This window comes from Eriocheir sinensis, unplaced genomic scaffold, assembly GCF_024679095.1.
Source record: "Eriocheir sinensis breed Jianghai 21 unplaced genomic scaffold, ASM2467909v1 Scaffold75, whole genome shotgun sequence".
Classification (NCBI taxonomy): domain Eukaryota; kingdom Metazoa; phylum Arthropoda; class Malacostraca; order Decapoda; family Varunidae; genus Eriocheir; species Eriocheir sinensis.
In genome coordinates, this window is record NW_026112109.1 from 824,597 (window position 1) to 849,247 (window position 24,651).

At 45.9% G+C, this 24,651-nt stretch overlaps 1 protein-coding gene across 1 annotated transcript in view; it reads left to right on the top strand.

The window, feature by feature from the left end:
- LOC126994221 (serine-rich adhesin for platelets-like) overlaps positions 1 to 23,872 on the top strand; it is a 47,751-nt gene extending 23,879 nt beyond the window's left edge. The window contains exon 2 of the mRNA XM_050853506.1: positions 11,968 to 23,872. Coding sequence (XP_050709463.1) covers positions 12,077 to 23,686 — 11,610 coding nt within the window. The 5' untranslated portion in view covers positions 11,968 to 12,076 and the 3' untranslated portion in view covers positions 23,687 to 23,872. The remainder of the gene's footprint in view (positions 1 to 11,967) is intronic.
- The last annotated feature ends 779 nt before the right edge of the window (positions 23,873 to 24,651 follow it).

Sequence of the window (24,651 nt, forward strand, 5' to 3'; positions counted from 1 at the left end):
TTGAACAAGGGCTGGAGCTTCTTTGGTTCGCCCTTTGTACATACATGCCTTAAGTAGACCCGATCTCCTACCACCACCTGTTTGGGTTTGGATTTCCTAAACATTCTTTCTGACTACTGCCATCCTATATCTATATTGGTCTGACATAGTTTATAGGTCCGCTGCGCGACACTAGAAGTAAATGCTTTATAGCTGTCAACATCATAACAAGGTTGGAGTTTATTCTCAAGCACTTCAAAAGGAACATTTGGGTCCCGAGAGAAAAGCAAGAAAAATGGTGAATCTTTCAGAACACGATGGTAGGCAGTGTTGTAGGCGTGTGTTGCAACCGGAAGCATTTGGTCCCAGATACCGCGATTGTCCTCGCACAAAGTTCTCAAGATATTTATTAAGGTGCCATTAGGCCTTTCTATCACCCCGTTTGCAGACGGGTGATAAGGAGTTGTCCTTAGATGATCAATCTGTAACAACTGAGTCAACTCTCGTAAGAGAGTGTTGACGAACTCCTTTCCTTGATCCGTGACTAGAATCGGCGGGATGCTGTGTACACAGACTACGTTCTTGTAGAGAACGCAGCTGCCACTTCCTTGGCTGCCTTCGTACGAAGGGGGGTTGCTACCAAGAAGCGTGACAGGACGTCTATCACTGTCAGTACATACCTATAGCCTTCGTCTGAAACAGACAAAGGTCCGACAATATCCATATGGACTCTGTCAAACTGTTGGCCAACCTCTGGATACCTCATAAGTGGAGCTGGCGGGGATCCCCTCTTCTTAAACCGACAACAGACAGGACAAGATCTGACATATTGCTCCACGTCCGCCTTCATTCCCGGCCAGTACGCAAACTTGCGACAGCGTGCCAACGTAACCTTAGTGCCTCCATGCCCTGCAGGTAGCATGGAATGCGCCAAAGCTAACGCGTTAGGAATGTAGCTTGGTGGAACGATAACCAGTCTTTTCTGCTTGTTGTATTCATCGCAAACATCGCGGTAGAGAATGCCGTTCTCTACACACACTTCACTAAGAGGCAGTTTTTTGAAGTGCCTCTTAGTTGCATTTAACGTTACATTGCTCCTCTCTGCAACCTTTCTCATCTCTCTCATGTACGTTACCACCGGTGGTTTGTTCAAAATCATGCTTCAATTCTCTCAGTTCAGGATCGCGATCCTGGTGCTCCATGAGTCCAGCAAGACTCAATGGAGAAACTTATCCTGTTTGTCATGTCCCTCCGGAGAGGCGACAGACATGTCCTGTCCACCCGTAAGGGTGACAGACATAATTCGAGCATCCAATTCGCCTTCTATCACGTCGCTCTCCTGATTCCTAATCCTTGACAAAAATCTGCTACCATGTTGCTGGAGCCTGGGAGATAATCAATACTAAAGTCAAATTCTCCTAGAAGTGTCTGCCAGCGTGCAATCCTGCTGCTAGGTACTGTGCTTTTTAACAGCCAAGTCAGTGGTCTATGGTCCGACAGGATGTGTATCCTATAACCCAAGATAAGGGGTCGGTTAGTACTGAGGCCATAGATGACTGCTAAAGCTTCTCTCTCTACCGCTGAGTAGTTACGTTCTGCTCCATTCAGGGTTCTACTAAAATATGCTATGGGACGTAAACTACCATTTTCATCCTTTTGTTGCAACACACCACCTATTGCCTTATCTGACGCATCTGTGGTGAGATTGAAGGGCTTCCGGAAATCCGGAAAGGCTAAAACAATGTCAGTCGTTAGACTGTTCTTTAGTGTGCTAAATGCATGCAATGCCTCTTCATTCCACTCCAGATGTGTCTTATCATTCTTGGTTACTTTCCTCCCTTTGAGTAAATTATTAAGTGGGGATGCTATCTTGGCAAAGTCTTTAATGAATTTCCTATAAAAGTTAACCAATCCCAGGAAACCTTGAAGTTCTTTGACTGTTTTCGGAGGAGTGAGTTGTTGCACCGCCTGTACCTTTGAGGGCTGAGGCTTCAAGCCAGAAGCACTAACAATGTGACCCAGATAATCTACTTGCTCTTTGAAAAAGGAACACTTATCTAGTCTTAAGGACAGGTGAGCCTTCTGCAGTCTGTCCAAGACGGCATGGAGGTTCTTTAGGTGATGGTCCATGTCTTTCCCTTGTACTATCAAATCATCAAGGTATACATGTACAATTCTTCCTGTCAGACCTATGAGAACTTGATTCATGATCCGTTGATAGGCTGCAGGTGCTGTTTTTAATCCAAAGGGACTGTAGTGAATTCATAGAGGCCATAAGGTGTCGTGAAGGCTGTCAAGTGTTTAGATTCCTCTGCCAATGGGACTTGGTGGTAGCCCTGGCGCAAATCAAGGGAGGTGAATACTTTACTTTCCCCTAACTGTTGCAAAATGAGGTTAATGTTAGGGAGTGGATGTTTGTCATCAATCAATTCATCGTTCAGAGCGCGGAAGTCGAGACAAAGTCTGACTCCACCATCCTTTTTAGCAACAGGGACTAGAGGTGCGCTGTAGGGTGACGCACTAGGGCGTATAATACCCTGGGCCTCAAGGTCCTTGAGCTGAATCTCTATTTCTTTATGATATTTTACTGGTATTGGGTATGGCTTTTTATATATAGGCTTGTCATTTTTAGCCTTAAAGTGTGAACATAATAGGGGTAATAGTGAGTGGCTCGTTTTTAGAGCAAACACATCAGGATACTTTGGGTTAAGCCCTTCAGACAGCAGTTTTCCTGTTGTGAGGGTAAAATAGCTCGTCTATCAGCTTATCGAGTACCATCTGCTTACTTGACTGGGTGACAGGCGGCTTTGTAGCTGTTTTGTGACAGCCGCTACACATTCATTAGTCGATGATTGATAGTATTCTGAGTGACAAGAATAAATGTGTCCCATCACTTCACCTGTTGGCATCTCAATAGTTTCTTCAGTTGGGTTAGCATAGGGAATGATGAATTTACCTTTGGTTTGTTTGACGTTAGGAGTTAAGGTTACTAACCCGGGAAATAAAATGAAGAAGGGATATCATTGGACCTTGGGAGAAATAAGGCTTGCTGGGCTCTGCCAATCTCTGCCTCCAGAGTGACATACCCTGCCGTGCCTGGTAGCAAGGACGCCACGTTAATAGCGTATGCTTTCACTGGTACTTCCTCCATCTCGTCTAAAGTAGGCTTATGGTCGGTTAGTCAATCTTCTGGGTACGGGCTCATATCGTCCGCAGCCAGGGAATGTACTTCCACTGGGTAGGCGCCCACCATTACACTAAACTGCCCAGGTGTGTCCAGCGGTGCAGCTACCACATTTTGTCTCCACATAAATTCTAGGCCCAACAAAACTGCTGTTGGTAACACTATACCTTGTGATATTACTACAAATTTTTCTATAATTTCTCCGTGCCCAAAGTCTACTACTACTTCGGCTAGTCCTTTATTAGGGATTGGAGTCCGATCTACCCCTTGTATGGAGAGAGGTTCTGTAACTATCATCTTCCCGCCTACCTTCCTAAATAAATCTTCTTCTATTAGGGACGCTCCTGCTCCTGTGTCTAGCATTGCGTAAACCATCTCCTTTGGTGCATTAGCGCCTACGCACAATCTCAACGTGAGGGCGTTGGTAGGGCCGTGGACTGCCGCAGCTACTCTGGGGTCGTTTTTTTTTTGTTCTTCTCGTGGTCAGGGTTGAGCCAGGAGCTACGGGGTGAGGGACCGGCCGTGTACTCCGGGCGCCAGGCAGCGCAAGGCGAGACAGGCTGACGCCTGTTTCGAGTGGGCTGGTACTGAGGGTACCGAGAGCCCGTTGGTGGGTGGTAGGCACCCCTATACTGCCTTCCATATGTGCAATCACGAGCCATGTGTCCTACATACCCACAAGCATAACATGTAGGTGGCGTGGGCGCGTTCCCATATGGGCGTGTAGGTGGCGCGGCGTGCCGTCCTCCCCTTTGGGTTATCGGGTAACGTGACTGGCCTGGAGGGCGTGGAGGACGGGCTTGTGAGACATGTTTGGGTCCGGATGCCTGGGTGGAACAGACGTTCAGCACTTTTATTTCTTTGGCGATATCGGCATCGGATAGCTTCGACTCTGGATAAGCTTTAATATACTCATACCTTTCTTTAATACCTTCTGTGGGTCCCCTTTTCTTCCTCCGTTAGGATGAGTAAGAGGCCGGAGGAAAGCCTCTGAGCCGTAAAGCGGTTATCTCAGTTAGCAAACTGGCATTGTCAGGCTTGAGAGCGATCAACTCGTCTCTCAATGTCTCCAGGCGGATGAGGAAGGTGCGGATGTTTTCTCCTGTCCGCCGTTTTGCCTCTCCCAATTCTTTCTGGAGGACCGAAAGGTCCTTACTGTGGGAAACACACGTAGGAAGTCTTCCTTTACTTTTTCCCAATCCTGTCCACATCTAGTGATACAACCGAGGAGATGATCGCGCTGCTCCCAGGGCATATTGTTTGGCTAACTCAATCTTTCCGGTAGTGTCCCAATTTGCCTGTGTCCGGCTTTCAATATCCTCTATCCATTTCTTTGCTAGCTTATGGCATGGGAGGTTTGGTGCTTTGCTACTTTTTTCTTCTCCACCACAAAAATATAAGAGTCCCTGCACTCTACTAAAATCATTCAAGGTATGACGGCTAAGTAGCGTGACAAGATCATCATGGGCAAGGGTGATCGATTTTCCATCTTCTTTTTTGGGGGGAGGGTTCTTGCCTTCGTCTGGCATTTTTAACTCTAAAGTCTTATTCCCGTAATTCCAAGAATAACTGTCTTCTCCCTCGCTTTCGGATGTGGACATACACCAGTACAATACCAATATAAACCAATATAAATCGCAAGTTTCACCACAAGTTTCACCACAAGTTTCACCACATGTTTCACCACATGTTTCACCACCCCACACCTGACACCAATGTTGTAACCCGTAATCCGGGTCACACAGGGGCGACGACACACTGTTTGCACTAGTAACACTTGACTTAAAATACTGGTACTTTAGGAGTATTTAAAGGAGTTCGTAAATGGGGTGATGAAACGGTGTCGCCTTTCTTATATGTATTTTATTCTACCTTAATACTACTTAATATTACAGAGGGTAAAAATATTGTTTAAACCAGCGACTGGCTTACTAGACTCAATGAGTCTTCAGGTTTTCTTTCACTATTGGTTACTGACGTTAACACTGGTATAATATTGAGTAAAAACTCACACAATAAAGTATCATAGAAATATAATCCTAAGTAAAACTAAGATAATAGAACACAATAGATATGTTAGATACGCTTTCCTCTATGGTAATTCTTCACTCCATACTCACAGTAGCAACGATGAATGTTCTACCCATGTTGTCTAGGGAAGGACAACTGAGTGTCCAGCAACGAACAGAGTGCTGGTTGATCTGATCTCTTGGCTGCATGAATGCTTTTTATATAGGCATGACATACATACAGACATCACGAGGGTAATACGTCAGGCGTGTGAGTCATACATCAAACTCACACCGAGCTCATACAATAATCTACCTAACCGACATGTGTAATAAGGTCGATTTTAATCCTAGTGTAGCTGTCACGCGGTGACGCAGCTTTGTTTTCATAACATTTTGTTCCGCGGTTGATCGTGTTTTTGGCTTAGAGAGATAAGCGGGTGCGTTAATGGGCAATTACAATTGTGTATAGGTTGGTAAATGAACAGTGCGTGTGGGGACAATCATGTCTTGGAGTCCGTGTTGTGTTTTAGCGGTCGATACCGCTGTTGTCATCGGAAAATATTGCCGGTGAAGATGATGATGACACGAGTGGTGTCGCGGCTCGCGGGGCACCACAAGAAGATCGAAAGTGGATAGGTGCTTTTGAATCTTCTGGTTAAGGATCGACTCAATAGCTTTAGAGTTTAGATAGACAGGAAAGTAGAGCTATTAGGCAGCGAATGGAGAAGGGTGGTGGTGGGTGTGAGGGGGGACGTAGAGCAGCAACAAAAACACCGCACTCCGTCCTGCCATTTGACCAGCAGGCAGAAGGGGGGAGGGACGGCAAAGCTCCAGCGGTGCAACTCCAGAAGGCAGGATCAGCAAAACTCAACCCCTTGCCTTCAACCAGCGAGTGGTGAAGGGGGAGGGGAAGTGCAGGCCAGGGTTCCAAGAAAGACCGTGACCCAACTCTACTTCCTGGGCAGGAAGATAGTAGAGAAGGGCAAGGAGGAGGGGCTGGTAGCAAAAGTTACAAATCGCAGCACCCTACTAACGGTTTCAGGGGCCGTGTTCCCCTGTTTTTCGCAAATAAAACTTTAACAAAGCGTCGGACAAGGATGTTATTTTGGCAGTGAATGTTTGAGACCCCGACCTAATGGGCAAAAATATGATTTGATGATTTGGTGTCACATGTGGATAATGAAGCACTTATAAGAGTAAATTTAGGGTAAACTTGGCTAAAAGTTAGAGGCACTGTGAGCGAGGCTAACCCCGCCCCACTCATCTTCTCGTGACGTCGATGTGACGTTTAGCTCTGACGTATGAGTAATCATCCATCCAACCAGCAATTATGTCTTACTGCTTCACACACACACACACACACACACACACACACACACACACACACACACACACACACACACACACACACACCATAGCAATATTTAATCTACTGTAAATATAGATGTTCCTTATATGGACTATCAGTTGGGGAGATACGGTTTTACTCGAAGGAAATTACTTATCATTTACATGGAAAATGTGACTATTGGTAGTACATGCTGCATGTATGTAAGCGAGCAGTAGTTTCTGGTTTCATCCATTGTTGGTTCACCAACCTCCCCCAAACCCAACCTTTCCTTCCTCACACAATCATCCCCACTCAACTATCCAACAACACCTTTGTCGTTGGCGGGGCTAGCTTCGCTCACAGTGCCTCTAACTTTTAGCCAAGTTTATCCTAGATTTACTCTTATAAGTGCTTCATTATCCACATGTGACACCAAATCATATTTTTGCCCATTAGATCGGGGTCTCAAATATCCACTGCCAAAATAACATCCTTGTCCGAAGCTTTGTTAAAGTTTTATTTGCGAAAAACAGGGGAACATTGCCCCTGAAACCGTTAGTAGGTGCCATCAACCACACCCACCCACCGACCTATCGCCGATAGTGCAGAGAGGGGCGGGGGAGGAGGGGCTAAGTTGCGACGGCTACGAAGCAAAGCAACCTCGGCGCCATAGCCTCCCCCCCTCCCCCCCCAAAAAAAAAAACACACACACACACACATACTCTACCTATCATAGATAGTGCGGAGTGGGGCCGGGAAGCCCTCGGTACCAAAGTCCACACAATTAACCACTCCACCTATTGTAGACAGTGCAGAGTGGGGCGGGGAAGGAAGGACTGAATAGCGACAGCTACGAGACAAGGCACCATCGGCACCATAGCCCCCCCCCACACACACACACACATTCCACCTATCATAGACAGTGCAGTGTGGAGCCGGGAAGCCCTCGGTACCAGAGTCCTCACCCTTACCCACTCCACCTACTGTAGACAGTGCACAGTTGGGCGGGGGAGGAGAGGATGAGTAGCGACAGCTGCGAGACAACGCACCCTCGGCGCCATAAACCATACACACACACACACACACACACACACACAGTACACACAATCTCTCTCTCTCTCTCTCTCTCTCTCTCTCTCTCTCTCTCTCTCTCTCTCTCTCTCTCTCTCTCTCTCTCTCTCTCACACACACACACACACAGGCGGTGGGTGAATGGTTAGCGTACGGGCCCTGCATTAACCGCGTGATGGACGACGCGGGTTCGGATCCGCCGCTATCACCTTGGAATTTTTAGTCACCACCGAGTGGCTTAAGACTACCCACATGCTGCCCTGAATATCACCCATCAACCCGGACTCAAGAGGAAACCGTCCAAGTAAAACATGAACGAGCTCCGGGGGGACAGCATGAGCCAAGAAAATATGGCGCCACTATAAAACACTTGCTTGCGCTATGACGGGCTGCTGCCGACTATCATCCAGGCCCCTCAAGAAAGGCTACCACCGCTATAAGCTAGCACGTAAAAAAAAAATGAGTACAGAGTGGGGCGGGGGTGGGGGCGATGGGTAGCGACAACTACGAGACAACGCACCCTCGACGACATAAACCACGGACACACACACACACACACACACACACACACACACACACACACACACACACTCCACTTATCTTTGATAGTGCAGAATGGGGCGGGTGAGGAGGGGTTGAATAGCGACAGCTACGAGACAACGCACCTTCGGCGCAATAAACCACACACACACACACACACACACACACACACACACACACATACACACACACACACACACATACCTTCCACCTATTGTTGATGGTGCAGAGTGTGGGGGGAAAACCTTTGGCGCCAATGTACACACCCACATCTACACATTCTATCTGATCGCCAGTATGGGTTCCGCAAGGGGCGTTCTACTGGTGATCTTCCCTTCCTAACTGACTTTTGGTCATCCTCTCTTAGCCGCTTCGGTGAAACCTTTGCTATTGCGCTGGACATATCAAAAGCCTTTGATAGAGTCTGGCACAAATCTTACTTTCCAAACTACCCTCCTACGGTTTCTATCCTTCTCTCTGTACCTTTATCTCAAGCTTCCTCTCTGACCGTTCTATTTCTGCTGTGGTAGACGGTCACTGCTCTTCTCCTAAACCTATTAATAGTGGTATTCCACAGGGTTCTGTCCTATCTCCCACTCTCTTTCTGTTGTTCATTAATGATCTTTCCAAAAAGAACTGTCCTGTCCATTCTTACGCCGATGACTCTACTCTGCATTACTCAACTTCTTTTAATAGAAGACCCACCCAACAGGAACTAAATGATTCCAGGATGGAGGCGGCAGAACGCTTAGCCTCAGACCTTTCTATTATTTCCGACTGGGGCAAGAACAACTTGGTGTCCTTCAACGCCTCAAAAACACAGTTTCTCCACCTATCCACTCGACACAATCTTCCAAATAACTATCCCCTATTCTTTGACAACACTCAGCTGTCACCTTCTTGAACACTAAACATCCTCGGTCTATCCTTATCTCAAAATCTCAACTGGAAACTTCATATCTCCTCTCTCGCTAAATCAGCTTCCTCGAGGCTGTACGTTCCGTACCGTCTCCGCCAGTTCTTCTCCCCCGTACACTTGCTATCCATTTACAGGGGCCTTGTCCGCCCTCGTATGGAGCATGCATCTCACGTGTGGAGGGGCTCCACTCACACAGCTCTCTTGGACAGAGTGGAGTCTAAGGCTCTTCGTCTCATCAACTCTCCTCCTTTTACTGATAGTCTTCTACCTCTTAAATTTCGCCGCCATGTTGCCTCTCTTTCTATCTTCTATCGATATTTTCATGGTGACTGCTCTTCTGTACTTGCTAACTGCATGCCTCCCCCCCTCCCGTGGCCTCGCAACACACGACTTCCTACTCAAGCTCATCGCTTTACTGTCCAAATCTCTGACGCAAGAGTTAACCAGCATCTTCACTCTTTAATCCCTCACGCTGGTAAACTCTGGAAAAATCTTCCTTCATCTGTATATCCCCCTGCCTACAACTTGAACTCTTTCAAGAGGAGGGTATCAGGACACCTCTCCTCCCGAAATTGAACTCTGTTTTTGGACACTTCTTTGACTTCTGTTCGGGAGCAGTAAGTAGCGGGCTTTTTTTCACATCTGTTACCTTTTTTTATGCCCTTGAACTGACTCCTCTGCTGTAAACACACACACACACACACACACACACACACACACACACACACACACACACACACACACACACACTTCATCTATCGTAGATAGTGCAGAATAGGGCGGGGTTGAGGTGGCAGAGTAGCGACAGTTACGAAACAACACAACTTTGGCGCAATAAACCACACACACACACACACACACACACACACACACACACACACACACACACACACAAGAACACAAACAAACACACACACACACACACACACACTCCACCTATCTTTGATAGTGCGGAGTGGGGCGGGAAAGAGCCAGGCTGTTACCCGTTTTTAAAGTATTTACTTCTTAAAGTAGTTTTTATTTTTTTTATTTTTTATTTTTTTTTACGTTGTTGCCTATTGCGCCGGTAGGCATCTTCCTGGTGGGGCCTGATGGTCGGCCCAAGGCTTCTTCCAGGTGGGACCTGATGGTCGGCCCAGCCCGTTCTGGCGCAGGCGAGTGTTTATAGTGGCGCCATCTTGCAGTGGCTCATGCTGCCCCCCAGAACTCGTTCTTGATTCGCTTGGACGGCTTCCTCTAGAGTCCGAGTTGATGGGTGGTCTTCAGGACAGCATGTGGGTAGTTTTAAGCCACTCGGCGGTGACTGAAAAATCCGAGTGGTAGCGTGGGGATTCGAACCCGCGTCGTCCATCACGCGGTGAATGTGGGCCCAGTACGCTTCCAGTTCGGCCACCGCCTACCCAAGTTAGTTTTATGTGTTAAGTTTAAGGCGCGAACTGTTATCTCACTCGTCACAGGGCCGGTGTTCCCGTTGTCTGCTTCACAAGAGGATTGTAGTAGGTGAGATAACAGAATAGCCCTTTAAGTTAAGTGATGTGGATTATGTTGTGGCCGAGCGGTAGCCGTTATAAGTTCACTTTAGTTCACTTTAGTTCTCTCTCTCACAGGGACATGAAAATGCTGTGCTGTATTTTAACTATATGAACAGTTTTACACAATAGTTTATGTGAGCGAATCGCACGAAGATAAGCAAGCCACACCCAGCGCGCGGAGCGGCTGATCAACGCCCGCTACCCGCTGCCCAGTGTTTTCTCTCCCGTCTTCGCGTTGTTCGCACATACAGTAGCACATACAGTCATACACTCATATACACATGACGAGATATGTATTACATTTTTGGGGGGGGTATTTTTCTATTTTACTCCTCATTTTACTAGTAACTCTTTTAATGGCAAGAATCAACAAATGATGATATATATATTACAAGTCCATATACGAAGGGCAGTTGACTTACCATGGAGAAAGAGTCGATGACCAGCATGGGCAGGAAAGAGTAGTCGAACCAATGATGGGCAGCGAAGGAATGAGCTGAAGCGAGATTTGCTATGGGAGGTCGGCCCATCAGGAGAGGCGGAGCTGCCGACGGCAGTTTTTACTTCACTATATATGTCTACTCTATGTGTATAATTATGTCATCGGGAGACAATATTATACCTTATATTAACTCATTGGGAAGGCAGTGGCTGAGTGGTTAGCGTGCCGGCGCGGCGTCCGGAAGATCCAGGAGGGACGCGGGTTCGAATCCTGGCCATCAAACGGCTGGGATTTTTCAGTTAACGCCGAGTGGCCTAAGACTACCCACATGCTGCCCTGAAGACCACCTATCAACCCGAACTCCAGATTAGGCCTACCTCTCCAAAGAGAGGCTAAGAGATGCGCTCCGGGGGACAGTATAAGCCAAAAAAAGATGGCGCCACTATAAACACTCGTCAGCGCCACAACGGACTGGGCCGACCATCAGGCCCTACCAGTGAAAAAGCCTAACGGCGCAATAATCCGCGACGTATACAAAAAAAAAAAAAAAATAAATAAATAAATAAATAACATGACAATATTTTAAATAATAAAAAAAAATCACGCTTAATTGACTTATAATTATTATAGTTTTCATACGCGTTTCGGTAGAGGTGCCATGTTATTGATAACAAGCTTGTCGGGTCATGTCTCATTATGTTATCTTAAAAGTATGTCAAAACAAACATTTATTTTCACATTCCTCGATTACAGACGTCTGTTTTTCTTTCTATACAATAACTAGCTAATGTATTGTAACATCAAGATATGGATAAAGATATTATACAGCAGACATATAATTAAAGGAAGACTCATACATAATTCGCATCATATATAAGAAAAAAAAAAGAAAAAAAAAAGGAGTTCATCTGCTGCAACTAAACGAGAATGTTGTTTCATAAAATTTTACTTCTCACAGGACGGGTGTTCATGGACCTGTGGAAATCAGAAGGCATCACAAAAATTTCACATGCGAAGACTGTGTAAACCATAACTCCTCCCACGGACATAGCATATCAATTGAAATAATGCTGAGCATCTCCGACTCACATGAATCAGAAAACTCCGAGTCCTCTGGGAACCACAACTCTGGATGCGATAATGATGTTAACTGCAATGAGAGTAGCGACTCTAGTGAAGATTCCAGCGAAATTACTTGTGAAGAGAGCAATGAAAACATAACTGAAGACACAACTGAAGACACAAGTGAAGATACAACTGAAAACACAACTGAAGACACAACTGAAGACACCACTGAGGACACAACTGAGGACACAACTGAAGACACAACTGAGGACACAACTGAGGACACAACTGAGGACACAACTGAAGACACAACTGAAGACACAAGTGAAGATACAACTGAAAACACAACTGAAGACACAACTGAAGACACCACTGAGGACACAACTGAAGACACAACTGAAGACACAACTGAGGACACAACTGAAGACACCACTGAAGACACAACTGAAGACACAACTGAAGACACCACTGAGGACACAACTGAAGACACAACTGAAGACACAACTGAAGAAACAACTGAGGACACAACTGAGGACACGACTGAAGACACCACTGAAGACACAACTGAGGACACAACTGAGGACACAACTGAAGACACAACTGAAGACACCACTGAAGACACCACTGAAAACACAACTGAAGACACAACTGAAAACACCACTGAAGACACCACTGAAGACACAACTGAGGACACAACGGAAGACACAACTGAGGACACAACTGAAGACACAACTGAAGACACAACTGAGGACACAACTGAAGACACAACTGAAGACACAACTGAGGACACAACTGAAGACACAACTGAAGACACAACTGAAGAAACCACTGAGGACACAACTGAAGACACAACTGAAGACACCACTGAAGACACAACTGAAGACACAACTGAGGACACAACTGAAGACACAACTGAAGACACCACTGAAGACACCACTGAAGACACAACTGAGGACACAACTGAAGACACAACTGAAGACACAACTGAAGACACAACTGAAGAAACAACTGAAGACACAACTGAGGACACAACTGAAGACACAACTGAAGACACAACTGAGGACACAACTGAAGACACAACTGAAGAAACAACTGAAGACACAACTGAGGACACAACTGAAGACACAACTGAAGACACAACTGAGGACACCACTGAAGACACAACTGAAGACACCACTGAAGAAACAACTGAAGACACAACTGAGGACACCACTGAAGACACAACTGAAGACACAACTGAGGACACAACTGAAGACACAACTGAGGACACAACTGAAGACACCAATGAAGACACCACTGAAGACACAACTGAAGACACAACTGAGGACACAACTGAAGACACAACTGAAGACACAACTGAAGAGACAAATGAGGACACAACTGAAGACACAACTGAAGACACCACTGAAGACACAACTGAAGACACAACTGAAAACACAACTGAGGACACAACTGAAGACACAACTGAAGACACAACTGAGGACACAACTAAAGACACAACTGAGGACACAACTGAAGACACCACTGAAGACACAACTGAGGACACAACTCATGACACAACTGAAGACACCACTGAAGACACCACTGAAGACACAACTGAAGACACAACTGAGGACACAACTGAAGACACAACTGAGGACACAACTGAGGACACAACTGAAGACACAACTGAGGACACAACTGAGGACACAACTGAAGACACAACTGAGGACACAACTGAAGACACAACTGAAGACACAACTGAGGACACAACTGAGGACACAACTGAAGACACATCTGAGGACACAACTGAGGACACAACTGAAGACACAACTGAGGACACAACTGAGGACACAACTGAAGACACAACTGAAGACACAACTGAGGACACAACTGAAGACACAACTGAGGACACAACTGAAGACACAACTGAGGACACAACTGAGGACACAACTGAAGACACCACTGAAGACACAACTGAAGACACAACTGAGGACACAACTGAAGACACCACTGAAGAGACAACTGAAGACACAATTGAAGACACCACTGAGGACACAACTGAAGACACAACTGAGGAGACAACTGAAGACACAACTGAGGACACAACTGAAGACACAACTGAAGTCACAACTGAAGACACCACTGAAGACACCACTGAGGACACAACTGAGGACACAACTGAGGACACAACTGAAGACACAACTGAAGACACAACTGAGGACACAACTGAAGACACTACTGAAGACACCACTGAAGAAACCACTGAGGACACAACTGAAGACACAACTGAGGACACAACTGAGGACACAACTGAAGACACAACTGAAGACACAACTGAAGAAACCACTGAGGACACAACTGAAGACACAACTGAAGACACAACTGAAGACACAACTGAAGAAACCACTGAGGACACAACTGAAGACACAACTGAAGACACAACTGAAGAAACCACTGAGGACACAACTGAAGACACAACTGAAGACACAACTGAGGACACAACTGAGGACACAACTGAAGACACAACTGAGGACACAACTGAGGACACAACTGAAGACACAACTGAAGAAACCACTGTGGACACAACTGAAGACACAACTGAAGACACAACTGAGGACACAACTGAGGACACAACTGAAGACACAACTGAAGACACAACTGAAGAAACCAATGAGGACACAACTGAAGACACAACTGAAGACACAACTGAGGACACAACTGAAGACACAACTGAAGACACAACTGAGGACACAACTGAAGACACAACTGAGGACACCACTGAAGACACAACTGAGGACACAACTGAGGACACAACTGAAGACACAACTGAGGACACAACTGAAGACACAACTGAGGACACAACTGAAGACACCACTGAAGACACCACTGAAGACACAACTGAGGACACAACTGAGGACACAACTGAGGACACAACTGAACACACCACTGAAGACACCAATGAAGACACAACTGAAGACACAACTGAAAAGACAACTGAAGATACAACTGAGGACACAACTGAAGACACAACTGAGGACACCACTGAAGACACAACTGAGGACACAACTGAGGACACAACTGAAGACACAACTGAAGACACAACTGAAGACACAACTGAGGACACAACTGAGGACACAACTGAAGACACAACTGAGGACACCACTGAAGACACAACTGAGGACACAACTGAGGACACAACTGAAGACACAACTGAGGACACAACTGAAGACACCACTGAAGACACCAATGAAGACACAACTGAAGACACAACTGAAGAGACAACTGAAGATACAACTGAGGACACAACTGAAGATACAACTGAGGACACAACTGAAGACACAACTGAGGACACCACTGAAGACACAACTGAAGACACAACTGAGGACACAACTGAAGACACAACTGAGGACACCACTGAAGACACCACTGAAGACACAACTGAGGACACAACTGAGGACACAACTGAAGACACAACTGAGGACACCACTGAAGACACAACTGAGGACACAACTGAGGACACAACTGAAGACACAACTGAGGACACAACTGAAGACACCACTGAAGACACCACTGAAGACACAACTGAGGACACAACTGAGGACACAACTGAGGACACAACTGAACACACCACTGAAGACACCACTGAAGACACAACTGAAGACACAACTGAAGATACAACTGAGGACACAACAGAAGACACCACTGAAGACACAACTGAGGACACAACTGAAGATACAACTGAGGACACAACTGAAGACACCACTGAAGACACCACTGAGGACACAACTGAGGACACAACTGAAGACACCACTGAAGACACAACTGAGGACACAACTGAAGACACAACTGAGGACACAACTGAAGACACCACTGAAGACACAACTGAAGACACAACTGAAGACACCACTGAGGACACAACTGAAGACACAACTGAAGACACCACTGAAGACACCACTGAGGACACAACTGAAGACACCACTGAAGACACCACCGAAGACACAACTGAAGGCACAACTGAGGACACAACTGAAGACACAACTGAAGACACAACCGAAGAAACCACTGAGGAGACAACTGAAGACACAATTGAAGACACAACTGAAGACATAACTGAAGACACAACTGAAGACACAACTGAAGAAACCACTGAAGACACCACTGAAGACACCACCGAAGACACAACTGAAGGCACAACTGAGGACACAACTGAAGACACAACTGAAGACACAACTGAAGAAACCACTGAAGAGACAACTGAAGACACAATTGAAGACACAACTGAAGACATAACTGAAGACACAACTGAAGACACAACTGAAGAAACCACTGAGGACACAACTGAAGACACAACTGAAGACACCACTGAAGACACAACTGAAGACACAACTGAGGACACAACTGAAGACACAACTGAAGACACAACTGAGGACACAACTGAAGACACAACTGAAGACACAACTGAAGACACCACTGAGGACACCACTGAAGACACAACTGAAGACACCACTGAAGAAACAACTGAAGACACAACTGAGGACACCACTGAAGACACAACTGAAGACACAACTGAGGACACAACTGAAGACACAACTGAGGACACAACTGAAGACACCAATGAAGACACCACTGAAGACACAACTGAAGACACAACTGAAGACACAACTGAAGACACAACTGAAGAGACAACTGAGGACACAACTGAAGACACAACTGAAGACACAACTGAAGAGACAACTGAAGACACAACTGAAGACACAACTGAAGACACCACTGAAGAGACAACTGAAGACACAACTGAGGACACAACTGAAGACACAACTGAAGACTCCACTGAAGACACCACTGAAGACACAATTGAAGACACAACTGAAAACACAAATGAGGACACAACTGAAGACACAACTGAAGACACAACTGAGGACACAACTGAAGACACCACTGAAGACACAACTGAGGACACAACTGAGGACACAACTGAAGACACCACTGAAGACACCACTGAAGACACAACTGAAGACACAACTGAGGACACAACTGAAGACACAACTGAGGACACAACTGAGGACACAACTGAAGACACAACTGAGGACACAACTGAGGACACAACTGAAGACACAACTGAGGACACAACTGAAGACACAACTGAAGACACAACTGAGGACACAACTGAAGACACAACTGAGGACACAACTGAGGACACAACTGAAGACACAACTGAGGACACAACTGAGGACACAACTGAAGACACAACTGAAGACATAACTGAGGACACAACTGAAGACACAACTGAGGACACAACTGAAGACACAACTGAGGACACAACTGAGGACACAACTGAAGACACCAATGAAGACACAACTGAAGACACAACTGAGGACACAACTGAAGACACCACTGAAGAGACAACTGAAGACACAATTGAAGACACCACTGAGGACACAACTGAAGACACCACTGAGGAGACAACTGAAGACACAACTGAGGACACAACTGAAGACACAACTGAAGACACAACTGAAGACACCACTGAAGACACCACTGAGGACACAACTGAGGACACAACTGAAGACACAACTGAAGACACAACTGAGGACACAACTGAAGACACTACTGAAGACACCACTGAAGACACCACTGAAGACACAACTGAAGACACAACTGAAGACACAACTGAAGAAACCACTGAGGACACAACTGAAGACACAACTGAAGACACAACTGAGGACACAACTGAGGACACAACTGAAGACACAACTGAGGACACAACTGAAGACACAACTGAGGACACCACAGAAGACACAACTGAGGACACAACTGAGGACACAACTGAAGACACAACTGAGGACACCACTGAAGACACAACTGAAGACACAACTGAGGACACAGTTGAGGACACAACTGAAGACACAACTGAGGACACCACTGAAGACACAACTGAGGACACAACTGAGGACACAACTGAAGACACAACTGAAGACACCACTGAAGACACAACTGAAGACACAACTGAAGACACAACTGAAGAAACCACTGAGGACACAACTGAAGACACAACTGAAGACACAACTGAGGACACAACTGAAGACACCACTGAAGACACCACTGAAGACACAACTGAGGACACAACTGAGGACACAACTGAGGACACAACTGAACACACCACTGAAGACACCACTGAAGACACAACTGAAGACACAACTGAAGAGACAACTGAAGACACAACTGAGGACACAACTGAAGATACAACTGAGGACACAACAGAAGACACCACTGAAGACACCACTGAGGACACAACTGAGGACACAACTGAAGATACAACTGAGGACACAACTGAAGACACCAATGAAGACACCACTGAGGACACAACTGAGGACACAACTGAAGACACCACTGAAGACACAACTGAGGACACAACTGAAGACACAACTGAGGACACAACTGAAGACACCACTGAAGACACAACTGAGGACACAACTGAAGACACAACTGAAGACACAACTGAGGACACAACTGAAGACACAACTGAAGACACAACTGAAGACACCACTGAAGACACAAATGAAGCCACAACTGAGGACACAAGTGAAGACACCACTGAAGAGACAACTGAAGACACAATTGAAGACACCACTGAGGACACAATTGAAGACACAACTGAAGACACAACTGAAGACACCACTGAGGACACAACTGAGGACACAACTGAAGACACAACTGAAGATACAACTGAGGACACAACTGAAGACACCACTGAAGACACCACTGAGGACACAACTGAAGACACAACTGAAGACACAACTGAAGAAACAACTGAAGACACAACTGAAGACACAACTGAAGAAACCACTGAAGACACAACTGAAGACACAACTGAAGAAACCACTGAGGACACCACTGAAGACACAACTGAAGACACCACTGAAGAAACAACTGAAGACACAACTGAGGACACCACTGAAGACACAACTGAAGACACAACTGAGGACACAACTGAAAACACAACTGAGGACACAACTGAAGACACCAATGAAGACACCACTGAAGACACAACTGAAGACACAACTGAAGAGACAACTGAGGACACAACTGAGGACACAACTGAGGACACAACTGAAGACACAACTGAGGACACAACTGAAGACACAACTGAAGACACCACTGAAGACACCACTGAAGACACCACTGAAGACACAACTGAAGACACAACTGAAAACACAACTGAGGACACAACTGAAGACACAACTGAAGACACAACTGAGGACACCACTGAAGACACCACTGAAGACACAACTGAGGACACAACTGAGGACACAACTGAAGACACCAATGAAGACACCACTGAAGACACAACTGAAGACACAACTGAGGACACAACTGAAGACACAACTGAGGACACAACTGAGGACACAACTGAAGACACAACTGAGGACACAACTGAAGACACAACTGAGGACACAACTGAGGACACAACTGAGGACACAACTGAAGACACAACTGAGGACACAACTGAAGACACAACTGAGGACACAACTGAGGACACAACTGAAGACACAACTGAGGACACAACTGAGGACACAACTGAAGACACAACTGAAGACACAACTGAGGACACAACTGAGAACACAACTGAAGACACCACTGAAGACACAACTGAAGACACAACTGAGGACACAACTGAAGACAGCACTGAAGAGACAACTGAAGACACAATTGAAGACACCACTGAGGACACAACTGAAGACACTGCTGAAGACACCACTGAAGACACAACTGAAGACACAACTGAAGACACAACTGAAGAAACCACTGAGGACACAACTGAAGTCACAACTGAAGACACAACTGAGGACACAACTGAAGACACAACTGAGGACACAACTGAAGACACAACTGAGGACACCACTGAAGGCACAACTGAGGACACAACTGAGGACACAACTGAAGACACAACTGAGGACACCACTGAAGACACAACTGAAGACACAACTGAGGACACAGTTGAGGACACAACTGAAGACACAACTGAGGACACAACTGAAGACACAACTGAGGACACAACTGAGGACACAACTGAAGACACCACTGAAGACACCACTGAAGACACAACTGAGGACACAACTGAGGACACAACTGAACACACCAATGAAGACACCACTGAAGACACAACTGAAGACACAACTGAAGAGACAACTGAAGACACAACTGAGGACACAACTGAAGATACAACTGAGGACACAACAGAAGACACCACTGAAGACACCACTGAGGACACAACTGAAGACACCACTGAAGACACAACTGAGGACACAACTGAAGATACAACTGAGGACACAACTGAAGACACCAATGAAAACACCACTGAGGACACAACTGAAGACACCACTGAAGACACAACTGAGGACACAACTGAAGACACAACTGAGGACACAACTGAAGACACCACTGAAGACACAACTGAGGACACAACTGAAGACACAACTGAAGACACAACTGATGACACAACTGAAGACACAACTGAAGACACAACTGAGGACACAACTGAAGACACCACTGAAGACACAAATGAAGACACAACTGAGGACACAACTGAAGACACCACTGAAGACACAAATGAAGACACAACTGAGGACACAACTGAAGACACAACTGAAGACACAATTGAAGACACCACTGAGGACACAATTGAAGACACCACTGAGGAGACAACTGAAGACACAACTGAGGACACAACTGAAGACACAACTGAAGACACAACTGAAGACACCACTGAGGACAAAACTGAGGACACAACTGAAGACACAACTGAAGATACAACTGAGGACACAATTGAAGACACCACTGAAGACACCAATGAGGACACAACTGAAGACACAACTGAAGACACAACTGAAGAAACCACTGAGGACACAACTGAAGACACAACTGAAGACACAACTGAGGACACCACTGAAGACACAACTGAGGACACAACTGAAGACACCACTGAAGAGACAACTGAAGACACAATTGAAGACACCACTGAGGACACAATTGAAGACACCACTGAGGAGACAACTGAAGACACAACTGAGGACACAACTGAAGACACAACTGAGGACACAACTGAAGACACCACTGAAGACACCACTGAGGACACAACTGAAGACACAACTGAGGACACAACTGAAGACACAACTGAAGACACAACTAAGGACACAACTGAGGACACAACTGAAGACACCACTGAAGACACAACTGAAGACACAACTGAAGAAACCACTGAGGACACAACTGAAGACACAACTGAAGACACAACTGAGGACACAACTGAAGACACAACTGAAGACACAACTGAGGACACAACTGAAGACACAACTGAGGATACCACTGAAGACACAACTGAGGACACAACTGAGGACACAACTGAAGACACAACTGAGGACACCACTGAAGACACAACTGAAGACACAACTGAAGACACAATTGAGGACACAACTGAAGACACAACTGAGGACACCACTAAAGACACAACTGAAGACACCACTGAAGACACCACTGAGGACACAACTGAGGACACAACTGAAGATACAATTGAGGACACAACTGAAGACACCACTGAAGAGACAACTGAGGACACAACTGAGGACACAACTGAAGATACAACTGAGGACACAACTGAAGACACCACTGAAGACACCACTGAGGACACAACTGAGGACACATCTGAAGACACCACTGAAGACACAACTGAGGACACAACTGAAGACACAACTGAGGACACAACTGAAGACACCACTGAAGACACAACTGAGGACACAACTGAAGACACAACTGAAGACACCACTGAAGACACAACTGAGGACACAACTGAAGACACAACGGAAGACACAACTGAGGACACAACTGAAGACACCACTGAAGACACCACTGAAGACACAACTGAAGACACAACTGAGGACACAACTGAAGACACCACTGAAGAGACAACTGAAGACACAATTGAAGACACCACTGAGGACACAATTGAAGACACCACTGAGGAGACAACTGAAGACACAACTGAGGACACAACTGAAGACACAACTGAAGACACCACTGAGGACACAAATGAGGACACAACTGAGGACACAACTGAAGACACAACTGGTGACACCACTGAAGACACCACTGAAGACACCACTGAGGACACAACTGAAGACACAACTGAAGACACAACTGAAGAAACCACTGAGGACACAACTGAATACACAACTGAGGACACAACTAAGGACACAACTGAAGACACAACCGAAGACACAACTGAGGACACAACTGAAGACACAACTGAGGACACCACTGAAGACAAAACTGAGGACACAACTGAGGACACAACTGAAGACACAACTGAGGACACCACTGAAGACACAACTGAAGACACAACTGAGGACACAACTGAGGACACAACTGAGGACACAACTGAAGACACAACTGAGGATACCATTGAAGACACAACTGAGGACACAATTGAGGACACAACTGAAGACACAACTGAGGACACAACTGAAGACACCACTGAAGAGACCACTGAAGACACAACTGAGGACACAACTGAGGACACAACTGAGGACACAAATGAAGACACCACTGAAGACACCACTGAAGACACAACTGAAGACACAACAGAAGAGACAACTGAGGACTCAACTGAGAACACAACTGAAGATACAACTGAGGACACAACTGAAGACACCACTGAAGAGACAACTGAGGACACAACTGAGGACACAACTGAAGATACAACTGAGGACACAACTGAAGACACCACTGAAGACACCACTGAGGACACAACTGAGGACACAACTGAAGATACAACTGAGGACACAACTGAAGACACCACTGAAGACACCACTGAGGACACAACTGAGGACACAACTGAGGACACAACTGAAGACACCACTGAAGACACAACTGAGGACACAACTGAAGACACAACTGAAGACACCACTGAAGACACAACTGAGGACACAACTGAAGACACCGCTGAAGACACAACTGAGGACACAACTGAAGACACAACTGAAGACACAACTGAGGACACAACTGAAGACACCACTGAAGACACAACTGAGAGCACAACTGAAGACACAACAGAAGACACAACTGAGGACACAGCCGAAGACAATACTGAAGACACCACTGAAGAGACAACTGAAGACACAACTGAAGACACTACTGAAGACACCACTGAGGACACAACTGAAGACACAACTGAGGACACAACTGAAGGCACAACTGAAGACACATCTGAAGACACCCCTGAAGACATAACTGAAGGCTCCACTGAAGACACAACTGACGACACAACTGAAGAGACAACTGAAGACACAACTGAAAACACCACCGAAGCCTCAACTGAGGTTACAACTAAACACAAAAATGAACACACCACTGAAGGCACCACCGAAGCCACAACTGAGGTTACAACTAAACACAAAAATGAACACACCACTGAAGGCACCACCGAAGCCACAACTGAGGTTACAACTAAACACAAAAATGAACACACCACTGAAGGCACCACCGAAGCCACAACTGAGGTTACAACTAAACACAAAAATGAACACACCACTGAAGGCACCACCGAAGCCACAACTGAGGTTACAACTATATAAAAAAATACAAACACAAAGGCACCCAAAGGACACAACTGAAGACACAACTGAACAGACAACTGAGGACACAACTGAAGACACCACTGAAGACACAACTGAAGACACAACTGAACAGACAACTGAGGACACAACTGAAGACACAACTGAACAGACAACTGAGGACACAACTGAAGACACAACTGAAGACACCACTGAGGACAGAACTGAAGACACAACTGAAGAAAAATGAAAAAAACAGTGAAGAAACCGCTGAAGACATAACTGAAGACACCACTGAAGACACAACTGAAGACACCACTGAAGACACAACTGAAGACGCAACTGAAGAGACAACTGAAAACACAACTGAAGACACAACTGAAGACACAACTGAAGACACAAACGAAGACACAACTGAGGACACAACTGAGGACACAACTGATGACACCACTGAAGATACAACTGAAGACACAACTGTTGACACAACTGAGGACACCACTGTATACACAACTGAAGACACAACTGAAGACACAACTGTTGACACAACTGAGGACACAACTGAAGACACAACTGAAGACACCACTGAAGACACAACTGAAGACACAACTGAAGACACAACTGAAGACACCACTGAACACACAACTGAAGACACAACTGAGGACACAACTGAAGACACCACTGAAGATACAACTGAGGACTTAACTGTTGACACAACTGAAGACACAATGAAGACACAACTGAAGACACAACGGAAGACACAACTGAAGACACAACTGAAGACACAACTGAAGAAACAACTGAGGACACAACTGAAGACACAACGGAAGACACAACTGAAGACACAACGGAAGACACAACTGTTGACACAACTGAAGACATAGCTGAGGACATAACTGAGGACACAACTGAAGACACAACTGAAGACACCACTGAAGACATAACTGAAGACACAACTGAAGACACAACTGAAGACACAGCTGAGGACA